The sequence below is a fragment of the Eschrichtius robustus genome, chromosome 12 (genome assembly GCF_028021215.1).
Source record: "Eschrichtius robustus isolate mEscRob2 chromosome 12, mEscRob2.pri, whole genome shotgun sequence".
Classification (NCBI taxonomy): Eukaryota; Metazoa; Chordata; class Mammalia; order Artiodactyla; family Eschrichtiidae; genus Eschrichtius; species Eschrichtius robustus.
The window spans coordinates 57,713,126-57,738,301 of record NC_090835.1 but is presented as its reverse complement, the minus strand read 5'-3'; the positions used below and the strand labels follow the sequence as shown (position 1 = coordinate 57,738,301).

The 25,176-nt window shown below is 38.3% G+C and overlaps 1 protein-coding gene across 11 annotated transcripts in view; it reads right to left on the bottom strand.

Annotated features, from left to right (window-relative positions):
* The window catches only part of NEK10 (NIMA related kinase 10), a 311,176-nt gene that overhangs the window by 92,795 nt on the left and 193,205 nt on the right, over positions 1-25,176 (bottom strand). For all 11 annotated transcript variants that reach the window (XM_068557350.1, XM_068557356.1, XM_068557354.1 and 8 more), the window contains 3 exons: positions 21,845-22,058; positions 211-394; positions 28-114 (listed from right to left, as the gene is read on the bottom strand). In XM_068557350.1, the coding sequence (XP_068413451.1) occupies positions 28-114; positions 211-394; positions 21,845-22,058 (485 nt within the window). The remainder of the gene's footprint in view (positions 1-27; positions 115-210; positions 395-21,844; positions 22,059-25,176) is intronic.

Here is a 25,176-nt window from a genome sequence, read left to right as displayed (position 1 = left end):
CCACAAACTGGTTAAAAGAAAGCTTACTGAATGTAGATTCCTTCAAAGGGTTTGAACTGGAGCTGCTGGAGTTATCCAAAGTGTCCAATTCATCGTCGAACTCTGAATATATATCTGCACATTAATAAAAAAAAAATAAAGAGCAAATGAACCTTGAAACAGAAAGGAGTCAAGAGTTCATTCATGTTGTAACCCTTTCACTAGAAATACCTTTCTCAATATTTTCCAAGTTGAAGTTATCATCTGACAAGATTCCAGCACAGGCTCGGTCTTCGTCCTTATCACAGGGGGCATGGTAGCCCTCAGGCGGCAGGTCTGTGTTTTCTGAAAGCTCACTTTTCAGGCTTCCTGCTCCATTGCTGCTTCTACTCAAGCTTGCCTTCTCAAAGGATTCCTGAAAGAGAAATTCAGTTTGTAATACCCACTTCTTTCCTTTCTTCTGCAGGACTTAAAGCTCATTAGAATATATATTAAAATGACTAAAATATTATTACAAATATTTGTGCTGAAGTGGCATCATTAGTTCCACCTATACATATGCTATAGAATTCATTCAGTCCATGACTACAAAAAGTGGGTCTGCAAGCTACCACTGGACAAAAAAGAATGGATGTGGCAAGATGCTGAGTAACAAAAGTCTGTGCAATCTGATGAAAGAAAATGTAGCACTAAGGAATAGAAATGTAGAATAATTCTGGAGGTAGGTGGCCAAGATGGAGGAGTAGAAAGACCTTAAGCTCACCTTCTCCTATGGACACACCAAAACAACAAGTATTTACAGAGCAACTATTGAAGAAAAAGACTGGAATCTAACAGAAAATATCTTCTACAACTAAAGATATAAAGAAGGAACCACAACGAGACAGGTAGGAGGGGCAGGGACACGGTAAGTCAAGACCCATACCTCTGGTGGGTGACCCTCAAACGGGAAGACAATTACAATTGCAGAGGTTCTCACCAAAGAGCAATGGGTCTGAGCCCCACATCAGGTTCCCTAGCCTGGGGGTCCTGCACCAGGAAGATGAGCCCCCAGAACATTTGTTTTTGAAGGCCAGCTGGGCTTACTTTCAGGAGAGCCAGAAGACTGGAGGACACAGAGACTCCACTGTTATATGACACACACAAAAGTTCACACACTCCAGCACCTAGGGAAGAAGAAATTACTTGAAAGGAGCCTGGGTCAGACCAACCTGCTGATCTTGGAGAGTCTTCCAGAGGAGAAGGAGGCACGTGGAGCTCCCCTGGGGACATGGACATTGACGGTGGCCACTTTGGGGAGCTCGTTCTACCATGTGGACACTGTTGTTGCAAGTGCCACTTTGGAGTCCTCCCTCCAGCTTATCAGCACCAGGACTGGCGCCACCCCTGCACACCAGCCTGTAGAAGCCAGTGTTGGGAAGCCTCAGATCAAGCAGATAGTCAGGAGAAGACATAGCTCCACTCATCAGCAGGCCAGTTTCCATAAGACCCCCTGAGCCCACAGCTGCCATGGAACAAGGCCCTGTCCACCAGAGGGCCCAGAAACCAGCCCCATACACCAATGCACAAGCACTAGACCAGGGACCCTCAGGTCTTCCAGACAGCTACACTGTGATCTGGTCCCACAAACTAGTGGGCAGATACCAGTACCACAACCACTGAAACCTTACAGCCTGCCTTGTCAGGATCCAGCCAACCCATCAGCAAGCCTACATCAGCCCTAGGACCTCCTGGGCCTGGGCCCTGCCCACCAATAGACCAAAACCAGTTCTGAGAAATCTTGGGCCCCTAAGCCAGCTACCCTGGAATCCAGTCCCACTCACCAGTGGGCCAGCAACAGCTTTGGGAAACCTCAGAACCCACAGCCAGCTGTGTCAGGAATCAGCCCCAAAGCAGGCCAACACTAGACACGGGAACACAGGCTCCACAACACCCACCCCAGGACCCACAGCTCCACCACCAATGGGCCATCACTAGCCATGTCACCCCCAGCGGCTCAGCAGTCAGTTGTGTCATGACCAAGCCCCAACAACCAGCAGCTGACAGGCAACCAACTAGACCGGGGGCCAGACACACCTACCAGAGCACTCACAGTACTCAGCCTGCCACAAAAGAAGACCCATGCAGCCCACATAGGGGGCAACCCTAGAGCACATAGCTCTGCTGACAGAGGGGAGTGTGCTGCCGGGATGCATAGGATGTTTCCTACAAAAGGCTACTTCTCTAAAGTCAGGAAATTTAAGAAACCTACCAAATACATAGAAATAAAAACAGAAAACTAGACAAAATGAGGTGACAGAGGAACATGTTCCCAAAGAAGAAACATGATAAAACCCCAGAAGAAGAACTAAGTGAAGTAGAGAGAGGCAATCTACCCAATAAAGAGTTCAAGGTAATGATTGATGGTAAAGATGATCAAAGAAGTGAGGAAAAGATTGAACGAACAGAGTGAGAAGCAGAAGTTTTAACAAAGAGTTAGAAAATATAAAGAAGAACCAAACAGAGATGAAGAATACAATAACTGACATGAAAAAAACACTAAAAGGAATCAACAGTAGATTGGATGATGTAGAGGAACAGATCAGTGAGCTGGAAGACAGAGTAGTGGAAATCACTGAAGCTGGAGAGAAAAAAGAAAAAAAAAGGAATGAGGATAGGTTAAGAGACATCTGAGACAACGTCAAACATGCTAACATTCACATTACAGGGTATAGGGGTACCAGAAGAAGAAGAGAGAGAAAGGGGCAGAGAACATATTTGAAGAACTCCCTGAACCTGGGAAAGGAAATAGGTATCCAGGTTCAGGAAGCACAGAGAGTCCCAAACAGGATCACCCCAAAGAGGACCACAACAAGACAATTGTAATTAAAATGGCAAAAATTAGAGATAAAGAAAGAATTTTAAAAGCAGCAAAAAAAAAAAAGCAAGAAGTTACATACAATGGAACTCTCATAAGACTATCAGCTGACTTTTCAGCAGAAACTGCAGGCCAGAAGGGAGTGGCATGATATAGTTAAAATAATGAAAGAGTAAAACTTACAACCAAGATATTCTACTTGGCAAGGCTCTCATTCAGATTTGATGGAGCTGAAGAGTTTTACAGACAAGCAAAAGCTCAAAGAGTTCAGCACCACCAAACCAGCTTTACAAGAAATGATAGAATAAAAGGGTCTGGGAGGAGAGAAGATGGTGGAAGAGTAAGACGTGGAGATCACCTTCCTTCCCACAGATACAGTAGAAATACATCTACACGTGGAACTGCTCCTACAGAACACCCACTGAACGCTGGCAGAAAACGTCAGACCTCCCAAAAGGCAAGAAACTCCCCACGAACTGGGGTAGGGCAAAAGAAAAAAGAAATAACAGAGACAAAAGAATAGGGACGGCACCTGCACCAGTGGGAGGGAGCCGTGAAGGAGGAAAGGTTTCCACGCACTAGAAAGCCCCTTCACGGGCAGAGACTGCGGGTGGCAGAGGGGGGAAGCTTCGGAGCCACGGAGGAGAGCGCAGCCACAGGGGTGCGGAGGGCAAAGCAGAGAGAATCCCGCACAGAGGCTCGGCCGAGCAGCACTCACCAGCCTGAGAGACTTGTCTGCTCCCCCGCCGGGGCGGGCGGGGCTGGGAGCTGAGGCTCGGGCTTCGGTCGGATCGCAGGGAGAGGACTGGGGTTGGCGGCGTGAACACAGCATGAAGGGGTGAGTGCACCACAGCTCGCTGGGAGGGAGACCGGGAAAAAGTCTGCAGCTGCCTAAGAGGCAAGAGATTTTTTCTTGCCTCTTTGTTTCGCGGCACGCAAGGAGAGGGGATTCAGAGCGCCACCTAAACGAACTCCAGAGACGGGCGCGAGCCGCGGCCATCAGCGCGGGCCCCAGAGACGGGCGTGAGACGCTAAGGCGGCTGCTGCCGCCATCAAAAAGCCTGTGTGCGAGCACAGGTCACTCTCCACACCGCCCCTCCCGGGAGCCGGTGCAGCCCACCACTGCCAGAGTCCCATGATCCAGGGAAAACTTTCCTGGGAAAACGCACGGCGCGCCTCAGGCTGGTGCAACGTCACGCCGGCCTCTGCCACTGCACGCTCGCCCCGCATCCGTACCCCTCCCTCCCCCCAGCCTGAGTGAGCCAGAGCCCCCGAAGCAGCTGCTCCTTTTACCCCGTTCTGTCTGGGTGGGGAACAGATGCCCTCAGGTGACGTACACGTAGAGGTGGGTCCAAACCCAAAGCTGAACCCCGGGAGCTGTGCAAACAAAGAAGAGAAAGGGAAATCTCTCCCAGCAGCCTCAGAAGAAGCAGATTAAAACTCCACAAACAACCTGATGTGCCTGCATCTGTTGAATACCTGAATAGACAACGAATCACCCTAAATTCAGGAGGTGGACTTTGGGAGCAGGATATATTAATTTTTCCCCTTTTCTTTTTTTTGTGAGTGTATATGTATATGCTTCTAGGTGAGATTTTGTCTGTATACCTTTGCTTTATAATAGCTTTATTATACTTCACTATATTATAGCCTCTTTCTTTCTTTCTTTCTATTTTTTCTCCCTTTTACTCTGAGCTGTGTGGATGAAAGGCTCTTGGTGCTCCAGCCAGGCATCAGGGCCGTGCCTCTGAGGTGGGAGAGCCAACTTCAGGACACTGGTCCACAAGAGACCTCCCAGCTCCACGTAATACCAAACGGCGAAAATCTCTCAGAGATCTCCATCTCAACATCAAGACCCAGCTTCACTCAACGACCAGCAAGCTACAGTGCTGGACACCCTATGCCAAACAACTAGCAAGACAGGAACACAGCCCCATCCATTACCAGAGAGGTTGCCTAAAATCAAAACAAGGCCACAGACACCCCAAAATACACCACCGGACGTGGACGTGCCCACCAGAAATACAAGATCCAGATTCATCCACCAGAACTCAGGCACTAGTTCCCACCACCAGGAGGCCTACACAACCCACTGAACCAACCATAGCCACTGGGGACAGATACCAAAAACAATGGGAACTATGAACCTGCAGCCTGTGAAAAGGAGACCCGAAACACAGTAAGATAAGCAAAATGAGAAGACAGAAAAACACACAGCAGATGAAGGAGCAGGGTCAAAACACACAAGAACTAACAAATGAAGAAGAAATAGGTAGTCTACCTGAAAAAGAATTCAGAATAATGATAGTAAGGATGATCCAAAATCTTGGAAATAGAATAGACAAAATGCAAGAAACATTTAGCAAGGACCTAGAAGAACTAAAGAGGAACCAAGCAACGATGAAAAACACAATAAATGAAATTAAAAATACTCTAGATGGGATCAATAGCAGAATAACTGAGGCAGAAGAACGGATAAGTGACCTGGAAGATAAAATGCTGGAAATAACTACTGCAGAGCAGGATAAAGAAAAAAGAATGAAAAGAACTGAGGACAGTCTCAGAGACCTCTGGGACAACATTAAACGCACCAACATTCGAATTATAGGGGTCCCAGAAGAAGAAGAGAAAAAGAAAGGGACTGAGAAAATATTTCAAGAGATTATAGTTGAAAACTTCCCTAATATGGGAAAGGAAATAGTTAATCAAGTCCTGGAAGCACAGAGAGTCCCATACAGGATAAATTCAAGGAGAAACACGCCAAGACACATATTAATCAAACTGTCAAAAATTAAATATAAAGAAAACATATTAAAAGCAGCAAGGGAAAAACAACAAATAACACACAAGGGAATCCCCATAAGGTTAACATCTGAACTTTCAGCAGAAACTCTGCAAGCCAGAAGGGAGTGGCAGGATATACTTAAAGTGATGAAGGAGAAAAACCTACAACCAAGATTACTCTACCCAGCAAGGATCTCATTCAGATGTGATGGAGAAATTAAAACCTTTACAGACAAGCAAAAGCTGAGAGAGTTCAGCACCACCAAACCAGCTTTACAACAAATGATAAAGGAACTTCTCTAGGTAAGAAACACAAGAGAAGGAAAACACCTACAATAACAAACCCAAAACATTTAAGAAAATGGGAATAGGAACATACATATCGATAATTACCTTGAATGTAAATGGATTAAATGCTCCCATCAAAAGACACAGACTGGCTGAATGGATACGAAAACAAGACCCATATATATGCTGTCTACAAGAGACCCACTTCAGACCTAGAGACACATACAGACTGAAAGTGAGGGGATGGACAAAGATATTCCCTGCAAATGGAAATCAAAAGAAAGCTGGAGTAGCAATTCTCATATCAGACAAAATAGACTTTAAAATAAAGACTATTACAAGAGACAAAGAAGGACACTATATAATGATCAAGGGATCGATTCAAGAAGAAGGTATAACAATTGTAAATATTTATGCACCCAACATAGGTGCACCTCAGTACATAAGGCAAATACTAACAGCCATGAAAGGGGAAATCGACAGCAACACAATCATAGTAGGGGACTTTAACACCCCACTTTCACCAATGGACAGATCATCCAAAATGAAAATAAATAAGGAAACACAAGCTTTAAATGATACATTAAACAAGATGGACTTAATTGATATTTATAGGAAATTCCACCCCAAAACAACAGAATACACATTTTTCTCAAGTGCTCATGGAATATTCTCCAAGATAGATCATATCTTGGGTCACAAATCAAGCCTTGGTAAATTTAAGAAAATTGAAATCGTATCAAGTATCTTTTCCGACCACAACGCTATGAGACTAGATATCAATTACAGGAAAAGATGTGTAAAAAATACAAACACATGGAGGCTACACAATACACTACTTAATAACGGAGTGATCACTGAGGAAATCAAAGGGGAAATCAAAAAATACCTAGAAACAAATGACAATGGAGACACGACGACCCAACACCTATGGGATGCAGCAAAAGCAGTGCTAAGAGGGAAGTTTATAGCAATACAAGCCTACCTCAAGAAACAGGAAACATCTCGAATAAACAACCTAACTTTGCACCTAAAGCAATTAGAGAAAGAAGAACCAAAAAACCTCAAAGCTAGCAGAAGGAAAGAAACCATAAAGATCAGGTCAGAAATAAATGAAAAAGAAATAAAGGAAACAATAGCAAAAATCAATGAAACTAAAAGCTGGTTCTTTGAGAAGATAAACAAAATTGATAAACCTTTAGCGAGACTCATCAAGAGAAAAAGGGAGAAGACTCAAATCAATAGAATTAGAAATGAAAAAGGAGAAGTAACCACTGACATTGCAGAAACACAAACAATCATGAGAGATTACTACAAGCAACTCTATGCCAATAAAATGGACAACCTGGAAGAAATGCACAAATTCTTAGAAATGAACAACCTGCCGAGACTGAACGAGGAAGAAATAGAAAATATGAACAGACCAATCACAAGCACTGAAATGGAAACTGTGATTAAAAACCTTCCAACAAACAAAAGGCCAGGACCAGATGGCTTCACAGGTGAATTCTATGAAACATTTAGAGAAGAGCTAACACCTATCCTTCTCAAACTCTTCCAAAATATTGCAGAGGGAGGAACACTCCCCAACTCATTCTACGAGGCCACCATCACCCTGATACCAAAACCAGACAAAGATGTCACAAAGAAAGAAAACTACAGGCCAATATCACTAATGAACATAGATGCAAAAATCCTCAACAAAATACTAGCAAACAGAATCCAACAGCACATTAAAAGGATCATACACCATGATCAAGTGGGGTTTATCCCAGGAAAGCAAGGATTCTTCAATATACGCAAATCAATCAATGTGATACACCATATTAACAAATTGAAGGAGAAAAACCATATGATCATCTCAATCCATGCAGAGAAAACTTTCGACAAAATTCAACACCCATTTATGATAAAAGCCCTGCAGAAAGTAGGCATAGAGGGAACTTTCCTCAACATAATAAAGGCCATATATGACAAACCCACAGCCAACATTGTCCTCAATGGTGAAAAACTGAAACCATTTCCACTAAGATCAGGAACAAGACAAGGTTGCCCACTCTCACCACTATTATTCAACATAGTTTTGGAAGTGTTAGCCACAGCAATCAGAGAAGAAAAAGAAATAAAAGGAATCCAAATCAGAAAAGAAGAAGTAAAGCTGTCACTGTTTGCACATGACATGATACTATACATAGAGAATCCTAAAGATGCTACCAGGAAACTCCTAGAGCTAATCAATGAATTTGGGAAAGTAGCAGGATACAAAATTAATGCACAGAAATCTCTTGCATTTCTATACACTAATGATGAAAAATCTGAAAGTGAAATTAAGAAAACACTCCCGTTTACCATTGCAACAAAAAGAATAAAATATCTAGGAATAAACCTACCTAAGGAGACAAAAGACCTGTATGCAGAAAATTATAAGACACTGATGAAAGAAATTAAAGATGATACAAATAGATGGAGAGATATACCATGTTCCTGGATTGGAAGAATCAACATTGTGAAAATGACTCTACTACCCAAAGCAATCTACAGATTCAATGCAATCCCTATCAAACTACCACTGGCATTTTTCACAGAACTAGAACAAAAAATGTCACAATTTGTAATGAAACACAAAAGACCCCGAATAGCCAAAGCAATCTTGAGAACGAAAAATGGAGCTGGGGGAATCAGGTTCCCTGACTTCAGACTATATTACAAAGCTACAGTAATCAAGACAGTTTGGTACTGGCACAAAAACAGAAATATAGATCCATGGAACAGGATAGAAAGCCCAGAGATAAACCCACGCACGTATGGTCACCTTATCTTTGATAAAGGAGGCAAGCATATACAGTGGAGAAAAGACAGCCTCTTCAATAAGTGGTGCTGGGAAAATTGGACAGATACATCTAAAAGTATGAAATTAGAACACTCCCTGACACCATGCACAAAAATAAACTCAAAATGGATTAAAGACCTAAGTGTAAGGCCAAGACACTATCAAACTCTTAGAGGAAAACATAGGCAGAACACTCTATGACATACATCACAGCAAGATTCTTTTTGACCCAGCTCCCAGAGAAATGGAAATAAGAACGCAAATAAACAAATGGGACCTAATGAAACTTAAAAGCTTTTGCACAGCAAAGGAAACCATAAACAAGACCAAAAGACAACCCTCAGAATGGGAGAAAATATTTGCAAATGAAGCAACTGACAAAGGATTAATCTCCAAGATTTACAAGCAGCTCATGCAGCTCAATAACAAAAAAACCAACAACCCAATCCAAAAATGGGCAGAAGACCTAAATAGACATTTCTCCAAAGAAGATATACAGATTGCCAACAGACACATGAAAGAATGCTCAACATCCTTAATCATTAGAGAAATGCAAATCAAAACTGCAATGAGATATCATCTCACACCGGTCAGAATGGCCATCATCAAAAAATCTCGAAACAATAAATGCTGGAGAGGGTGTGGAGGAAAGGGAACACTCTTGCACTGTTGGTGGGAATGTTAATTGATACAGCCACTATGGAGAACAGTATGGAGGTTCCTTAAAAAACTACAAATAGAACTACCATACGACCCAGCAATCCCAATACTGGGCATATACCCTGAGAAAACCATAGGTCAAAAAGAGTCATGTACCAAAATGTTCATTGCAGCTCTATTTACAATAGCCAGGACATGGAAGCAACCTAAATGTCCATCATCGGATGAATGGATAAAGAAGATGTGGCACATATATACAATGGAATATTACTCAGCCATAAAAAGAAATGAAATGGAGGTATTTGTAATGAGGTGGATGGAGTTAGAGTCTGTCATACAGAGTGAAGTAAGTCAGAAAGAGAAAAACAAATACAGTATGCTAACACATATATACGGAATCTAAGGGAAAAAAAAAAAAAAAAGGCCATGAGGAACCTAGTGGCAAGACGGGAATAAAGACACAGACCTACTAGAGAATGGACTTGAGGATATGGGGAGGGGGTGGGGTGAGATGTGACAGGGTAAGAGAGTGTCATGGACATATATACACTACCAAATGTAAAATAGATAACTAGTGGGAAGCAGCCGCATAGCACAGGGAGATCAGCTCGGTGCTTTTTGACCACCTAGAGGGGTGGGATGGGGAGGGTGGGAGGGAGGGAGATGCAAGAGGGAAGAGAAATGGGAACATATTGTATATGTATAACTGATTCACTTTGTTATAAAGCAGAAGCTAACACACCATTGTAAGGCAATTATACTTCAATAAAGATGTTTTTAAAAAAATAAAAAAAAAAAAAAGAAATGAAATGGAGGTATTTGTAATGAGGTGGATGGAGTTAGAGTGTGTCATACAGAGTGAAGTAAGTCAGAAAAAGAAAAACAAATACAGTATGCTAACACATATATATGGAATCTAAGGAAAAAAAAAAGGCCATGAAGAACCTAGTGGCAAGACGGGAATAAAGACACAGACCTACTGGAGAATGGACTTGAGGATATGGGGAGGGGGAAGGGTGAGATGTGACAGAGTGAGAGAGTGTCATGGACATATATACACTACCAAATGTAAAATAGATAGCTAGTGGGAAGCAGCCACATAGCACAGGGAGAGCAGCTCGGTGCTTTGTGACCACCTAGAGGGGTGGGATGGGGAGGGTGGGAGGGAGGGAGATGCAAGAGGGAAGAGATATGGGAACATATGTATATGTATAACTGATTCACTTTGTTATAAAGCAGAAACTAACACACCATTGTAAAGCAATTATACTTCAATAAAGATGTTTTAAAAAAAAAAAGAAATGATAAAGGGACTTCTCCAAGTGAAAAGGGCCACAACTAAAAACAGAAAAATTACAAAAGGAAAAGGCTCACTGGTAAAGGTAAATATACATGTACAAAGATAGTAGGAAGGTTAAAAGACAAAAGCAATAAAAGCATTTGGCCAGCAATAAGTAATTAAGGGGTACACAAAACAAAAAAGATGTAAAATATGATGTCAAAAACATGGAACTTAGATTGCAGGATTGTTAAAATGCAATTTAAATTGAGATCAGCAACTTAAAATTAAAAAAATGTATATCTGTGTGTATATATATGTGCATATAGCTGTATATAAACCTCATGGTAATAACAAAACAAAAATATATGATAGACACACACAAAAAAGAGAAAAGAATCCCAACATAACACTAAAGATAGTCCTCAAGCCACAGGTGAAGAGAACAAAAGAAGAAAGAACACAAAAATAACTACAACAACAACCACAAGAGAATTAACAAAATGGCAATAAGTACATACCTATCAATAATTACTTTAAATGTACATGGACCAAATGCTCTAATCAAAAGACACAGAGTGGATGAATGGATAAAAAAAGCAAGATCCACATATATGCTGCCTACAAGACACTCAGTTCAAATCTAAAGACACACACAGACTGAAAGTGAGGGGATGGAAAAGGTATTCCATGCAAATGGAAATGAAAAGAAAGCTGGAGTAGCAATAATTTATCAGAAAAATTAGAATTTAAAACAAAGGCTGTAAAAAGACAGAAGAATTTTACAATGATCGAGGGCCAAGAAGAAGATATAACAATTTTAAATATATAAGCACCCAACATAAATACCTAAATACATAAAGCAAATATTAACAAACATAATTAGAGAAATTGACAGTAGCACAATAATAGCAAAGGACTTTAACAATCCACTTACATCAATGGAGAGATCATCCAGACAGAAAATCAATAAGGAAACACTGGTCTTAAATGACACACTAGACCAAATAGACTTAATAGATATACATAAAACACTCCATCCAAAAGCAGAAGCATACACATTCCTTTCAAGCATACATGGAACATTCTCCAGGATAGATCACATGTTAGGCAACAAAATAAGTCTCAGTAAATTTAAGAAAAATGAAATCATATCAAGCGTATTTTCTGACCATAATGTTATGAGACTAGAAACAAGTACAAGAAAAAAACTGCAAAATACACAAACACATGAAGGCTAAACAATATGCTACTAAATAACAAATGGATTACTGAAGAAATCAAAGAGGAAATAAAAAAATACTTGTAGACAAATGAAAATGAAACACAACAGTCCAAAATCTATGGGATGCAGCAAAAGCAGTTCAAAGATTGAAGTTTATAGCAATACAAGCCTACCTTAGGAAACAAGAAAAAATTAAAAAAAAAAAAACCACCCAAAACCAAAACCTAACAAACAACACCCCCCCAAAAAAAAAACAAAAAACCCAACTTAACCTTACACCTAACGGAATTTGAAAAAGAAGAATGAAGGAAACCAAAAGTTAGCAGAAGGAAAGAAAACATAAAGATCAGAGGAGAAATAAATGAAATAGAGATTAAAAAAAACCCAAGACAAAACAATAAAAAAGATCCGTGAATCTAAGAGCAATTGTCTTGAAAAGATAAACAAAATTGATAAACCTTTAGCCAGATTCACTATGAAAAAAATTAGAAAAAGACAGAGGGTTCATATTAATAAAATCAGAAATGAAAAATGAAAGGTTACAAACACCACAGAAATACAAAGAATCATGAGAGAGTTCTATAAATGATTGTATGCCAATAAAATGGACAACCAAGAAGTAATGGACAAATTCCAAGAAATGTAGAATCTCCCAAGACTGAACCAGGAAAAAATAGAAAACATGAACAGACAAATTACCAGTAATTAAATTAAAATAGTAATAAAAAAATCCAACAAACTAAAGTCCAGGACCAGGTGCTTCACAGGTAAATTCTACCAAACATTTAGAAAAGAGTTAGCACCTATCCTTCACAAACTATTCCAAAAAGTTTCAGAGAAAGGAACACTTCTGAACACATTCTAAAAGGCCAATATCACACTATACCAAAGCCAGACAAAGATATAATAAAAAAGACTACTGACCAATATCACTGATGAACATAAATGCAAAATTCTCAAGAAAATATTAGCAAACCGTATTTAACAATACATTAAAAGGATCATACATCTTCATCAAGTGGGATTTATCTCAGGGATGCAAGAATGGTTCAAATACACAAATCAATCACTGTGAAACACCACATTAACAAAGTGAGGAACTCACCAAGAAGGAAAGATAGAGGACCCAAAGAAAGAAAATAAGAAAATCAAGGAAGAGAAATAACAACCAATACCACAGAAATACCCAAAAACATAAAAAATAAAAGAGAATACTATGAACAATTATATGTTAACAAATTGGACAACCTAGAAGAAATGGACACGTTCTAGACACATAGAGCCTGCCAAAACTGAATCAAAAGGAAATAGATAATTGAACAGACCAATCACTAGAAGTGAAATAGAATCTGTAATAATAATTTAAAAAAACAAAACAAAACCTCCCTGCAAACAAAAGTCCAGGACCACATGGCTCCACTGGGGAATTCTATAAACATACAAAGAAGAATATATACCAATCCTTCTCAGAATCTTCCAAAAGACTGAAAAGAAGGGAACACTCACGCAGTCATTCTATGAAGCCACCATAACCCTGATACTAAAACCAGACAAAAACACTACCAAAAAATAAAATTATAGGCCAATATCTTTGATGGATATAGATGCAAAAGTCCTCAACAAAATATTAGTAAACCAAATCCAACAACACATAAAACTCCTTTTTCACATACGATGATCAAGCTGGATTCATCCCAGGGTCACAAGGATGGTTCCACATATGTAAATCAATCAATGTGATACACCATTATCAACAAAAGAAAAGACAAAAACCACATGATCATTTCAATAGATGCTGTAAAAGCATCTGATAAAATTCAACATCCTTTCATGAAAAATACTCTAACCAAAGTGGGTATAGAGTATAATTCAGAATAATAAAACCTATTTATGACAAAAATACAACCAGCATAATACTCAGTGGTGAAAAGTTGAAAGCCTTCCCACTAAATTCAAGGAACAAGACAAGGATACCCACTCTCATGACTTCTATTCAACATAGTATAAAATTTCTGAGCCACAGCAGTCAGACAAGACAAGGAAATTAAAGGTATCCAAATTGGAAGGGAAGAAGTGAAATTGTCATTATATGCAGATGATATGATGCATATACACATATAGAAAACCCTAAAGATTCCACACAAAAATTACTAGAACTGATCAATGAATTCAGCAAGGTAGCAGAATACAAGATTAACATACAGAAATTGGTTGCATTTCTTTTCACTAACAATGAAATATCAGAAGAAGAAAGTTAAACAACAAATCCCTTTTAAAATTGCACCATTGATCTATATTTCTGTTTTTGTGCCAGTACTATACTGTCTTGATTACTGTAGCTTTGTAGTATAGTCTGAAGTCAGGGAGCCTGATTCCTCCAGCTCCATTTTTCGTTCTCAAGATTGCTTTGGCTATTCGGGGTCTTTTGTGTTTCCATACAAATTGTGAATTTTTTTGTTCTAGTTCTGTGAAAAATGCCAGTGGTAGTTTGATAGGGATTGCATTGAATCTGTAGATTGCTTTGGGTAGTAGAGTCATTTTCACAATGTTGATTCTTCCAATCCAAGAACATGGTATATCTCTCCATCTATTTGTATCATCTTTAATTTCTTTCATCAGTGTCTTATAATTTTCTGCATACAGGTCTTTTGTCTCCTTAGGTAGGTGTATTCCTAGATATTTTATTCTTTTTGTTGCAATGGTAAACGGGAGTGTTTTCTTAATTTCACTTTCAGATTTTTCATCATTAGTGTATAGGAATGCTAGAGATTTCTGTGCATTAATTTTGTATCCTGCTACTTTCCCAAATTCATTGATTAGCTCTAGTAGTTTTCTGGTAGCATCTTTAGGATTCTCTATGTATAGTATCATGTCATGTGCAAACAGTGACAGCTTTACTTCTTCTTTTCTGATTTGGATTTCTTTTATTTCTTTTTCTTCTCTGTTTGCTGTGGCTAAAACTTCCAAAACTATGTTGAATAATAGTTGTGAGAGTGGGCAACCTTGTCTTGTTCCTGATCTTAGTGGAAATGGTTTCAGTTTTTCACCATTGGGGACGATGTTGGCTGTCGGTTTGTCATATATGGCCTTTATTATGTTGAGGAAATTTCCCTCTATGCCTACTTTCTGCAGGGCTTTTATCATAAATGGGTGTTGAATTTTGTCGAAAGCTTTCTCTGCAAAACAGAAATATAGATCAATGGAACAGGATAGAAAGCCCAGAGATAAACCCACGCACGTATGGCCACCTTACATTTGATAAAGGAGGCAAGCATATACAGTGGAGAAAAGACAGCCTCTTCAGTAAGTGGTGCTGGGAAAACTGTACAGGTACATGTAAAAGTAAGAAATTAGAACACTCCCTAACACCATACACAAAAATAAACTCAAAATTGATTAAAGACCTAAATGTAAGGCCAGACACTATCAAACTCTTAGAGAAAAACATAGGCAGAACACTCTATGACATAAATCACAGCAAGATCCTTTTTGACCCAGCTCCTAGAGAAATGGAAATAAAAACACAAATAAACAAATGGGACCTAATGAAACTTAAAAGCTTTTGCACAGCCAAGGAAACCATAAACAAGACCAAAAGACAACCCTCAGAATGGGAGAAAATATTTGCAAATGAAGCAACTGACAAAGGATTAATCTCCAAGATTTACAAGCAGCTCATGCAGCTCAATAACAAAAAAAAACAAACAACCCAATCCAAAAATGGGCAGAAGACCTAAATAGACATTTCTCCAAAGAAGAGATACAGGTTGCCAACAAACACATGAAAGTATGTTCAATATCACTAATCATTAGAGAAATGCAAATCAAAACTACATTGAGGTATCACCTCACACCGGTCAGATTGGCCATCATCAGAAAATCTGCAAACAATAAATGCTGGAGAGGGTGTGGAGAAAAGGGAACCCTCTTGCACTATTGGTGGGAATGTAAATTGATACAGCCACTATGGAGAACAGTATGGAGGTTCCTTAAAAAACTAAAAATAGAACTACCTTACGACCCAGCAATCCCACTACTGGGCATAAACCCTGAGAAAACCATAATTCAAAAAGAGTCATGTACCAAAATGTTCATTGCAGCTCTATTTACAATAGCCAGGACATGGAAGCAACTTAAGTGTCCATCATTGGATGAATGGATAAAGAAGATGTGGCACATATATACAATGGAATATTACTCAGTCATAAAAAGAAACGAAATGGAGTTATTTGTAGTGAGTTGGATGGAGTTAGAGTCTGTCATACAGAGTGAAGTAAGTCAGAAAGAGAAAAACAAATACCGTATTCTAACACATATATATGGAATCTAAGAAAAAAAATAAAGGTCATGGAGAACATAGTGGTAAGACGGGAATAAAGACACAGACCTACTAGTGAATGGACTTGAGGATATGGGGAGGGGGAAGGGTAAGCTGTGACAAAGTGAGAGAGTGTCATGGACATATATACACTACCAAACGTAAAATAGATAGCTAGTGGGAAGCAGCCACATAGCACAGGGAGATCAGCTCGGTGCTTTGTGACCACCTAGAGGGGTGGGATAGGGAGGGTGGGAGGGAGGGAGATGTAAGAAGGAAGAGATATAGGAACATATGTATATATATATAACTGATTCACTTTGTTATAAAGCAGAAACTAACACACCATTGTAAAGCAATTATACTCCAATAAAGATGTTAAAAAATAAATAAATAAAATAAAGTAAAATTGCACCAAACAAACGAAATAGTACTTAGGCATAAACCTGACCAAGGAGGTGAAAGAGTTATATCCCGAAAACTATAAAATATTTTTAAAGGAAATTGAAGATGATTAGAAGAAATAGAAAGATATCCCATGATCCTGGAATGAAAGAATTAATATTATTAAAATGGCCATACTACCCAAAGCAATCTACAGATTTAATACAAGCCCTATCAAATTACCCATGACATTTTTCAATGAACTAGAACAAATAATCCTAAAATTTATATGGAACCACAGAAAGATCCAGAATTGCCAAAGTAATCCTGAGGAAAAAAGAAGAGAGCTAGAGGCATAACCCTCACAGACTTCAGACAATACTACAAAGCTACAGCAATCAAAACTGCATGGTATTGGCACAAAAAGAGACATATAGATCAATGCAATAGAAGAGAGAGCTCAGAAATAAACCCATACACCTATGGTCAATTAATCTTTGACAAAGGAGCCAAGGAAATACAATGGAGAAAAGACAGTCTCTTCAGGAAGTGGTGGTGGGAAAGCTGAATAGCTGCATGTAAATAAATGAACTTAGAACACATCCTCAAACCATACACAAAAATAAACTCAAAATGGCTTAAAGGGTTAACTATAAGACATGACACCATAAAACTCCCAGAAGATAACATAGGCAGAATACTCTTTGACATTAATTGTAGCAATATTTTTTTGGATCTGTCTCCTAAAGCAAAAGAAATACAAGCAAAAATAAAGAAATGGGACCTAATCAAAGGAAACAAAACAAAAAGACAACCTACAGACTGGGAAAATATTTGCAAATGATGCGACCAACAAGGGAATAATCTCCAAAATACACAAACAGCTCATACAACTCAATATCCAAAAAACAAACAACCCAATCAAAAAATGGACAGAAGATCTAAATTGACATTTCTCTAAAAAAGGCATAGAGATGGCCAAAAGGCACATGAAAAGATGCTCAATATTGCTAATTATTAGAGAAATGCAAATCAAAACTACAATGAGATATCACTTCACACCAGTCTGAATGATCATCATCAAAAAGTCTATAAATAATAAGTGCTGGAGAGGGTGTGGAGAAAAGGGAATTCTCCTACACTGTTGGTAGGAATGTAAATTTGTGCAGCTACTACAGAGAACAGTATGGATGTTCCTCAAAACACTAAAAATAGAGTTGCCATATGATCCAGCAATCCCACTCCTGGGCATATATCCAAAGAAAACTCTAATTTGAAAAGATACATGCACCCCAATGTTCATAGCAGCACTATTTACAATAGCCAAAACATGGAAGCAACCTAAATGTCCATCAACAGATGAATGGATAAAAAAGATATGGTATATATGTATACAATGAAATATTACCCAGACATAAAAAAGAATAAAATAATGTAATTTGCAGCAACGTGAATGAACCTAGAGATTATCATACTAAGTGAAGTCAGAGAAAGACAAATATCACGATATCACTTATATGTGGAATCTAAAAAAAGTGACACAAACGAACTTATTTACAAAACAGAAACAGACTCACAGACACAGAAAACAAACTTATGGTTACCAAAGGGGAAAAGAGGAGGGATAAATTAGGAGTTTGGGATTAACAAATACACACTATTATATATAAAGTAGAAAAACAACCAGGACCTACTCTATGGAACAGGGAACTATATTCAATATCTTGTAATAACCTATAATGGAACAGAGTCTGATAAAGAATAACATATATATAGAAAAACTGAATCACCCTGCTGTACACCAGAAACTATCACAACACTGTAAATCAACTCTACTTAAAAAAAAAAGAGGGGTTTCCCTGGTGGTGCAGTGGTTGAGAATCCGCCTGCCAATGCAGGGGACACGGGTTCGAGCCCTGGTCTGGGAGAATCCCACGTGCCGCGGAGCAACTGGGCCCGTGAGCCACAACTACTGAGCCTGCGCGTCTGGAGCCTGTGCTCCGCAAGAAGAGAGGCCGTGATAGTGAGAGGCCTGTGCACCGCGATGAAGAGTGGCCCCCGCTCACCGCAACTGGAGAAAGCCCTCGCACAGAAACAAAGACCCAACACAGCCGAAAATAAATAAATAAATAAATAAATTTATAAAAAAAAAAAAAGAAATTGAAGGATAAAAATCATATGATCATCTTAATAGATGCAGAAAAAGGTTTTGACAAAATTCAACATCCACTTACAGTTATAAACTCTCCACAAACTGGGTATAGAGGGAACATACCTCATCATAATAAAGGCCATATATGATAAACCCACAGCTAACAGCCTACTAAACAGTGAAGAGCTAAAAGCATTTCCTTTAAGATCAGGAACAAGACAAGGATGCCCATTCTTGCCCCTTTTTTTCAACATAATATTGGAAGTCCTAGCCATAGAAATCAGACAAGAAAAAGAAGCACATGGAATCCAAATTGAAAAGAAAGAAGTAAAACTGTCTCTATTTGTAGATGACGTGGTACTAAACAGAGAAAATCTTAAAGGCAGCACCAAAAAACTACTATAACTCATCAATGAATTCTGTAAAGTTTCAGGATACAAAATTAATATACAGAAATCTCTTACATTTCTACACATTAAGAACAAACTAGCAGAAAGAGAAATTAGGAAAACAATTCCATTTACCATCTATCAAAAAAAAATACCTAGGAATAAATCTAATAAAGGTGGTCAAAACTCCTTAACTGGAGTTGGAAAACTGGACAAGTTTAAGACATTAAAGCATTGGAAAACTCTAAGACACTGATGAAAAAAACTGAAGAGGACAAAAAAGATGACAAGAGATACTGTGTCCATGGATTGGAAGAATTAACATTGTAAAAATGATCATACTACCTAAGGCAATGTACAGATTCAATGCAATCCCTATCAAAATACCAGTGGCATTTTTCATAGAAGTAGAAAAAAAATTCTAAAGTGTGTATGGAAACACAAAAGTTCTTAAATAGCCAAAGCAATCTTGAGAAAAACCTCAGAGCTGGAGGTATCATACTCCCTTCAGACTATATTACAAAGCTACAGTCATCAATACAGTATGGTATTGGCACAAAAATGGATACATAGATCAACAGGTCAGAATAGAGAGCCTGGAATAAACCCATGCACTTCTGGTCTATTAATCTATGACAAAGAAGGCAAGAATATACAATGGGGAAAAGACAGTCTCTTCAATAAGTGGTGCTAGGAATACTGGACAGCTACATTTAAAGGAATGAAATTAAAACATTTTCTCACAGCATATAGAAAAATAACTTCAAAATGGATTAAAGACCTAAATGTAAGAGTGGAAGCAATAAAACTCCTAGAAGAAAACATAAGCAGAATACTATAAAGAAGATGTGGTACATACATATGCAGTAGAACACCACTCAGCCATAAAAAAGAATGAAATTTTGCTGTTTGCAACCAAATGGATGGACCTGGAGGGTATTATGTTTAGTGAAATAAGTCAGACAGAGAAAAACAAATACTGTATTATATTACTTGTATGTGGAATCTCAAAAAAAAAACAACCAAACAAATGAATATAATAAAACAAATAGACTCACATATATAGAGAACAAACTAGTGGTTTCCAGTGGGGAGATGGAAGGAGGAGGGGCAAGATAAGGGTAGGGAATTAGGAGATACAAACTATTAGGTATAAAATAAATAAGATATAAGGATGCTATGTACAGAACTGGGAATATAGCTAATATTTTACAAAAACTTTAAATGGAGTATAAATGGAAAAATTATGAACCACTATGTTATATACCTGAAAGTAATATAGTATTGTAAATCAACTATAGCTCAATTAAAAAAAAAAAAAAGAAAAGTGAGGGGGCTTCCCTGGTGCCTCAGTGGTTGAGAATCTGCCTGCCAATGCAGGGGACACGGGTTCGAGCCCTGGTCTGGGAAGATCCCACATGCCGTGAAGCAACTAGGCCCGTGAGCCACAATTACTGAGCCTGTGCGTCTGGAGCCCGTGCTCCGCAACAAGAAAGGCCACGATAGTGAGAAGCCCGTGCACCGCGATGAAGAGTGGCCCCCGCTTGCCGCAACTGGAGAAAGCCCTCACACAGAAACTAAGACCCAACACAGCCATAAATAAATAAATAATTTTTTAAAAAAAAAGAAAAGTGAAATAAAAGGTATGACTGTACTAAAAACATAAAAAATGAAATAAAATTTTTAAAAACCCACCAAAATTATATTGATTGAATCTTTAACTTCCGGATTCCAAGTATGGCAAGATAAACCCACCAAATAGTATTGCTTTCCTTCTTAAAAAAAAAAAAAAAAAGCTTTTGCTGGAAATGCTGTTATTCAAGAAATCAAAACTGGCTCTTCTTGGAGACTAATTCTTATATAATTTTCCCAGCTGAGGCAGATCCTGGAAAGGAATTTAATGACCAGGTATCCTGATCAAGGATGGGCTTTGTGACCCTATTGTGCTGGGCCCATCCCCAGGAGGGTTAAAAAAGAACATTTATGGGTTGAAGGGCCCCTTACTAAATCCCTGCTTTCAGGGAACCCAGAGCGTGAGTGAAGGATAAGTCATGGGTCATGATACAACAAAGGCAGAGAGAAAATAGAACAAGGGCGTCACAGGCACCATCACATGCACTTGCGGAAATCTGTGGCTTTGGCATCCCTTTTTCAAGTATACTCAGAAATAAACTTAAATATCAAAATAATTTAAAGGTTAATGTCAAGAAAAATAAAAGCACATATTCTGATTTGTACCATGGAAAAATTATTACCACCAAAAACAGTAATGAAATCAATTACACAGACTAATAAGAAAAAAATTTTAAGGCAAATATTATTTCCTTCTTTAAACTGACATACAATATTTTCATCTATATTTCCAAGATTGTTGAATAAATTGAATATAAGCAGTCACTGCTACTTATACAAAGATCATATTACAAACTTAATGAATTTCTAAAATATCTTTTTGATACCTCTGGTTTTGTAATATACAACAAATTATGGGTTAGTTCTTTGGAACATCAATTATATTGACTTAATTTTAACTATAAGATATCAAAATGGATGCAAATATGTATCTCTATAATAGTGAAATATTACAGTAGCAATTAATATTTTTCTAACTTAAGATGAATTTTCCTCAACACAAGCAAGAACAGCCTCAGACAGTCCATCAGAATGCATCCTGAAGAGATTGAAAGATTTCCACTTACTTGAGAGAGCAGAGCCGGCTCGCGCTGACACATGACTGTGTTCTGGTTGGCTTCCATAAAATACCTCTGTGTGCGTCTCCGTTCCCGTTCCAGCTTCTTCTCCAAGGCCAGCTGGGATGCGGATAAGTTATCTACATACTTCATCATGACATCTGATATCATGGAGCTGACTTCTACAATATCTGGGCGGGTTTCTGCATCAGGAGTGAGGCATCTAAGGGAAGATAACCTAATTACAGCCCTCTGGTCAAAATCGGGACCAGGCCATGGGGTGTGAAGGGCCAAGTTTAAATTCTGCTATGTATCTCCCATGATGTTTGCACCTAAGAGAACCTGGGCAAGGTGGACATCAAGCATAGCTTTGCATCGAAGACCTCTCAAAAGGCATTTGGAAAGTTTGGGGAGGAGAGGGAGCAGCACTGTTCTCTTTGCAGCTAGGCTGGTGGGAAAGGGTTACAGGCTGCACAGGAAGCTGCTCCCAGTCTCAGGATGGGCAGGTGGGGTCTGCGTCTCCTTGTGTAACTGGTTATTTTCTAAAACCACTCCAACTCATTGGCCAGTTAAACAAAGAATGATCTCAATAATATAGGCCCTGATGATCACACCTGATGCACCAAAAGGAAGGCAGGATTCTTGGGGGTGGAATAACAACTTTTTGGCCTTTTCCAGCTGTATAGGGGCAATGTCAACAACTTTGATTACTGAGAGTCTTACAAAGCATGATGTCATAAAAATAAAATTCGACCCAGTTACTTAGAGGTTTAAGGTGTGTTTCATAATTTTTAACAGTAGATAATTTGACACATCACATGCTAAAATTTTCTCGAATTTTGGCGGTAGAAAATATCAATCAGCCTGCTAAAGGGAGCATTGTTTCTGTCACAGCTAAACACTAAGAGAAGGCTATTCTAGATGCTTGTAGAACCAATTATCAAGATCACTGGTTAGCATAATTTAAAACATTCTGGCACTCACTAAAATATTTGTCTATCTTTTTTATTCAAAAGCTCTAATTTCAATGAAGTTATGTGTACTTCTCAATAAAATTTAACTTATTTGGACTTTGACTAAAAGATCTAATTTTCACATCTTGTATTTGATTTAGCAACCCAAAGTTAATACAACTTTCAACTATACTAATGTCTCCAGGCAAGATTTAAGAATTATTACTCACAATTACTATTAATAACAGAAGTGAAAATAACACTCTAACTTGTTATTTTTCTAATTATTCGTCCTTGAGTTTTCTTTGCATTTATTTATTTATTTTATTTTTCTTTTATTTTAAATTGTAGATGATTTACAATGTTAGTTTCAGGTATACAACATAGTGATTGAATATTTTTATGACTGTATTCCATTTAAATTTATTATAAAATATTGGCTATAGTCCCTGTGCTGTACAATATATCCTTGTATCTATTTCATACTTAGTAGTGTACCTCTTAATCCCCTTCCCCTATCTTGCCTCTCCCCCAACCCCTCTACCCACTGGTTTGTTCACTGTATCTGTGAGTCTGTCCTATTTTGTTATATTCATTCATTTGTTTTACTTTTTAGATTAATATATGTGATAACATACAGTATTTGTCTTTCTCTGTCTGACTTAGCTCAATTAGCATGATACCCTCTAAGTCCATCCATGTAGTTGCAAATGGCGAAATTTCATTCTTTTTTATGGCTGAGATAATTCCTATATATTCTATTCTTTTTGAAGCAACCATAAACGGCATTATTTTCTTGCATTCCCTTTCTGAGAATTCATTATTATATGTTGTTTAAAAAATAACAGATTTCCATATAATAATGTTGTATCCTGATTTACTGAATCACTTAGTAGTTCTAATAGTTTTTTGGTGGAGAACTTAGGGTTTTATATATATAGTATCATGTCATCTGCAAATAGTGACAATTTTACTTTTTCCCTTCCAGTTTGGATGCCTTTTATTTCTTTTTCTTGTCTGATTGCTGTGCTTAGGAATTCCAGTACTATGTTAAATAGAAATGGTGAGAGTGGGCATCCTTGTCTTGTACCTGATTTTAGAGACAATCTAATGATAACCCTGCTGGTATCCTAGGTGGTAGGGGTAGGGTTTTTGTTTTTGTTTTGTTTTTTTCCTTTCAGTACGTTAAATGTATCATACCACTCCCTTCTGGCCTGCAATGTTTCTGCAGAAAAATCAGCAGAAAGCCTTATGGAAGTTCCCTGTAACTGACTGTTTTTCTCTTGCTGCCTTTATTTTATTTTTTTCTTTTTTAAAACATCTTTATTGGAGTATAATTGCTTTACAACGGTGTGTTAGTTTCTGCTTTATAACAAAGTGAATCAGCTATACATATACATATACATATATCCCCATATCTCCTCCCTCTTGCGTCTCCTTCCCCCCACACTCCATAACCCACCCCTCTAGGTGGTCACAAAGCACTGAGCTGAAATCCCTGTGCTATATGGCTGCTTCCCAGTAGCTATCTATTTTACATTTGGTAGTGTATCTATGTCCATGTCACTCTCTCATTTCATCCCAGCTTACACTTCCCTCTCCCCGTGTCCTCAAGTCCATTCTTTACGCCTGCATCTTTATTCGTGTCCTGCCCCTAGGATCTTCAAAACCATTTTTAAAAATATTCCATGTATATGTGTTAGTATATGGTATTTGTTTTTCTCTCTCTAACTTACTCCAGTCTGCATGACATACTCTAGGTCCATCCACCTCACTAAAAATAACTCAATTTCGTGTCTTTTTATGGCTGAGTAATATTCCATTGTATACATGTGCCACATCTTCTTTATCCATTCATCTGTTGATGGACACTTAGGTTGCTTCCATGTCCTGGCTATTGTAAATAGAGCTGCAATGAACATTGTGGTACATGACTCTTTATGAATTATGGTTTTCTCAGGGTATATGACCAGGAGAGGGATTGCTGGGTTGTATGGTAGTTCTATTTTTAGTTTTTTAAGGAACCTCCATACTGTTCTCCATAGTGGCTGTATCAATTTACATTCCCACCAACAGTGCAAGAGGGTTCCCTTTTCTCCACACCCTCTCCAGCATTTATTATTTGTAGATTTTTTAATGATGGCCATTCAGACTGGTGTGAGGTGAAACATCATTGTAGTTTTGATTTGCATTTCTCTAATGATTAGTGATGTTGAGCATTCTTTCATGTGTTTGTTGGCAATCTGTATATCTTCTTCAGAGAAATGTCTATTTAGGTCTTCTGCCTATTTTTGGATTGGGTTTTTTGTTTTTTGATATTGAGCTGCATGAGCTGCTTGTATATTTTGGAGATTAATCCCTGTCAGTTGCTTCATTTGCAAATATTTT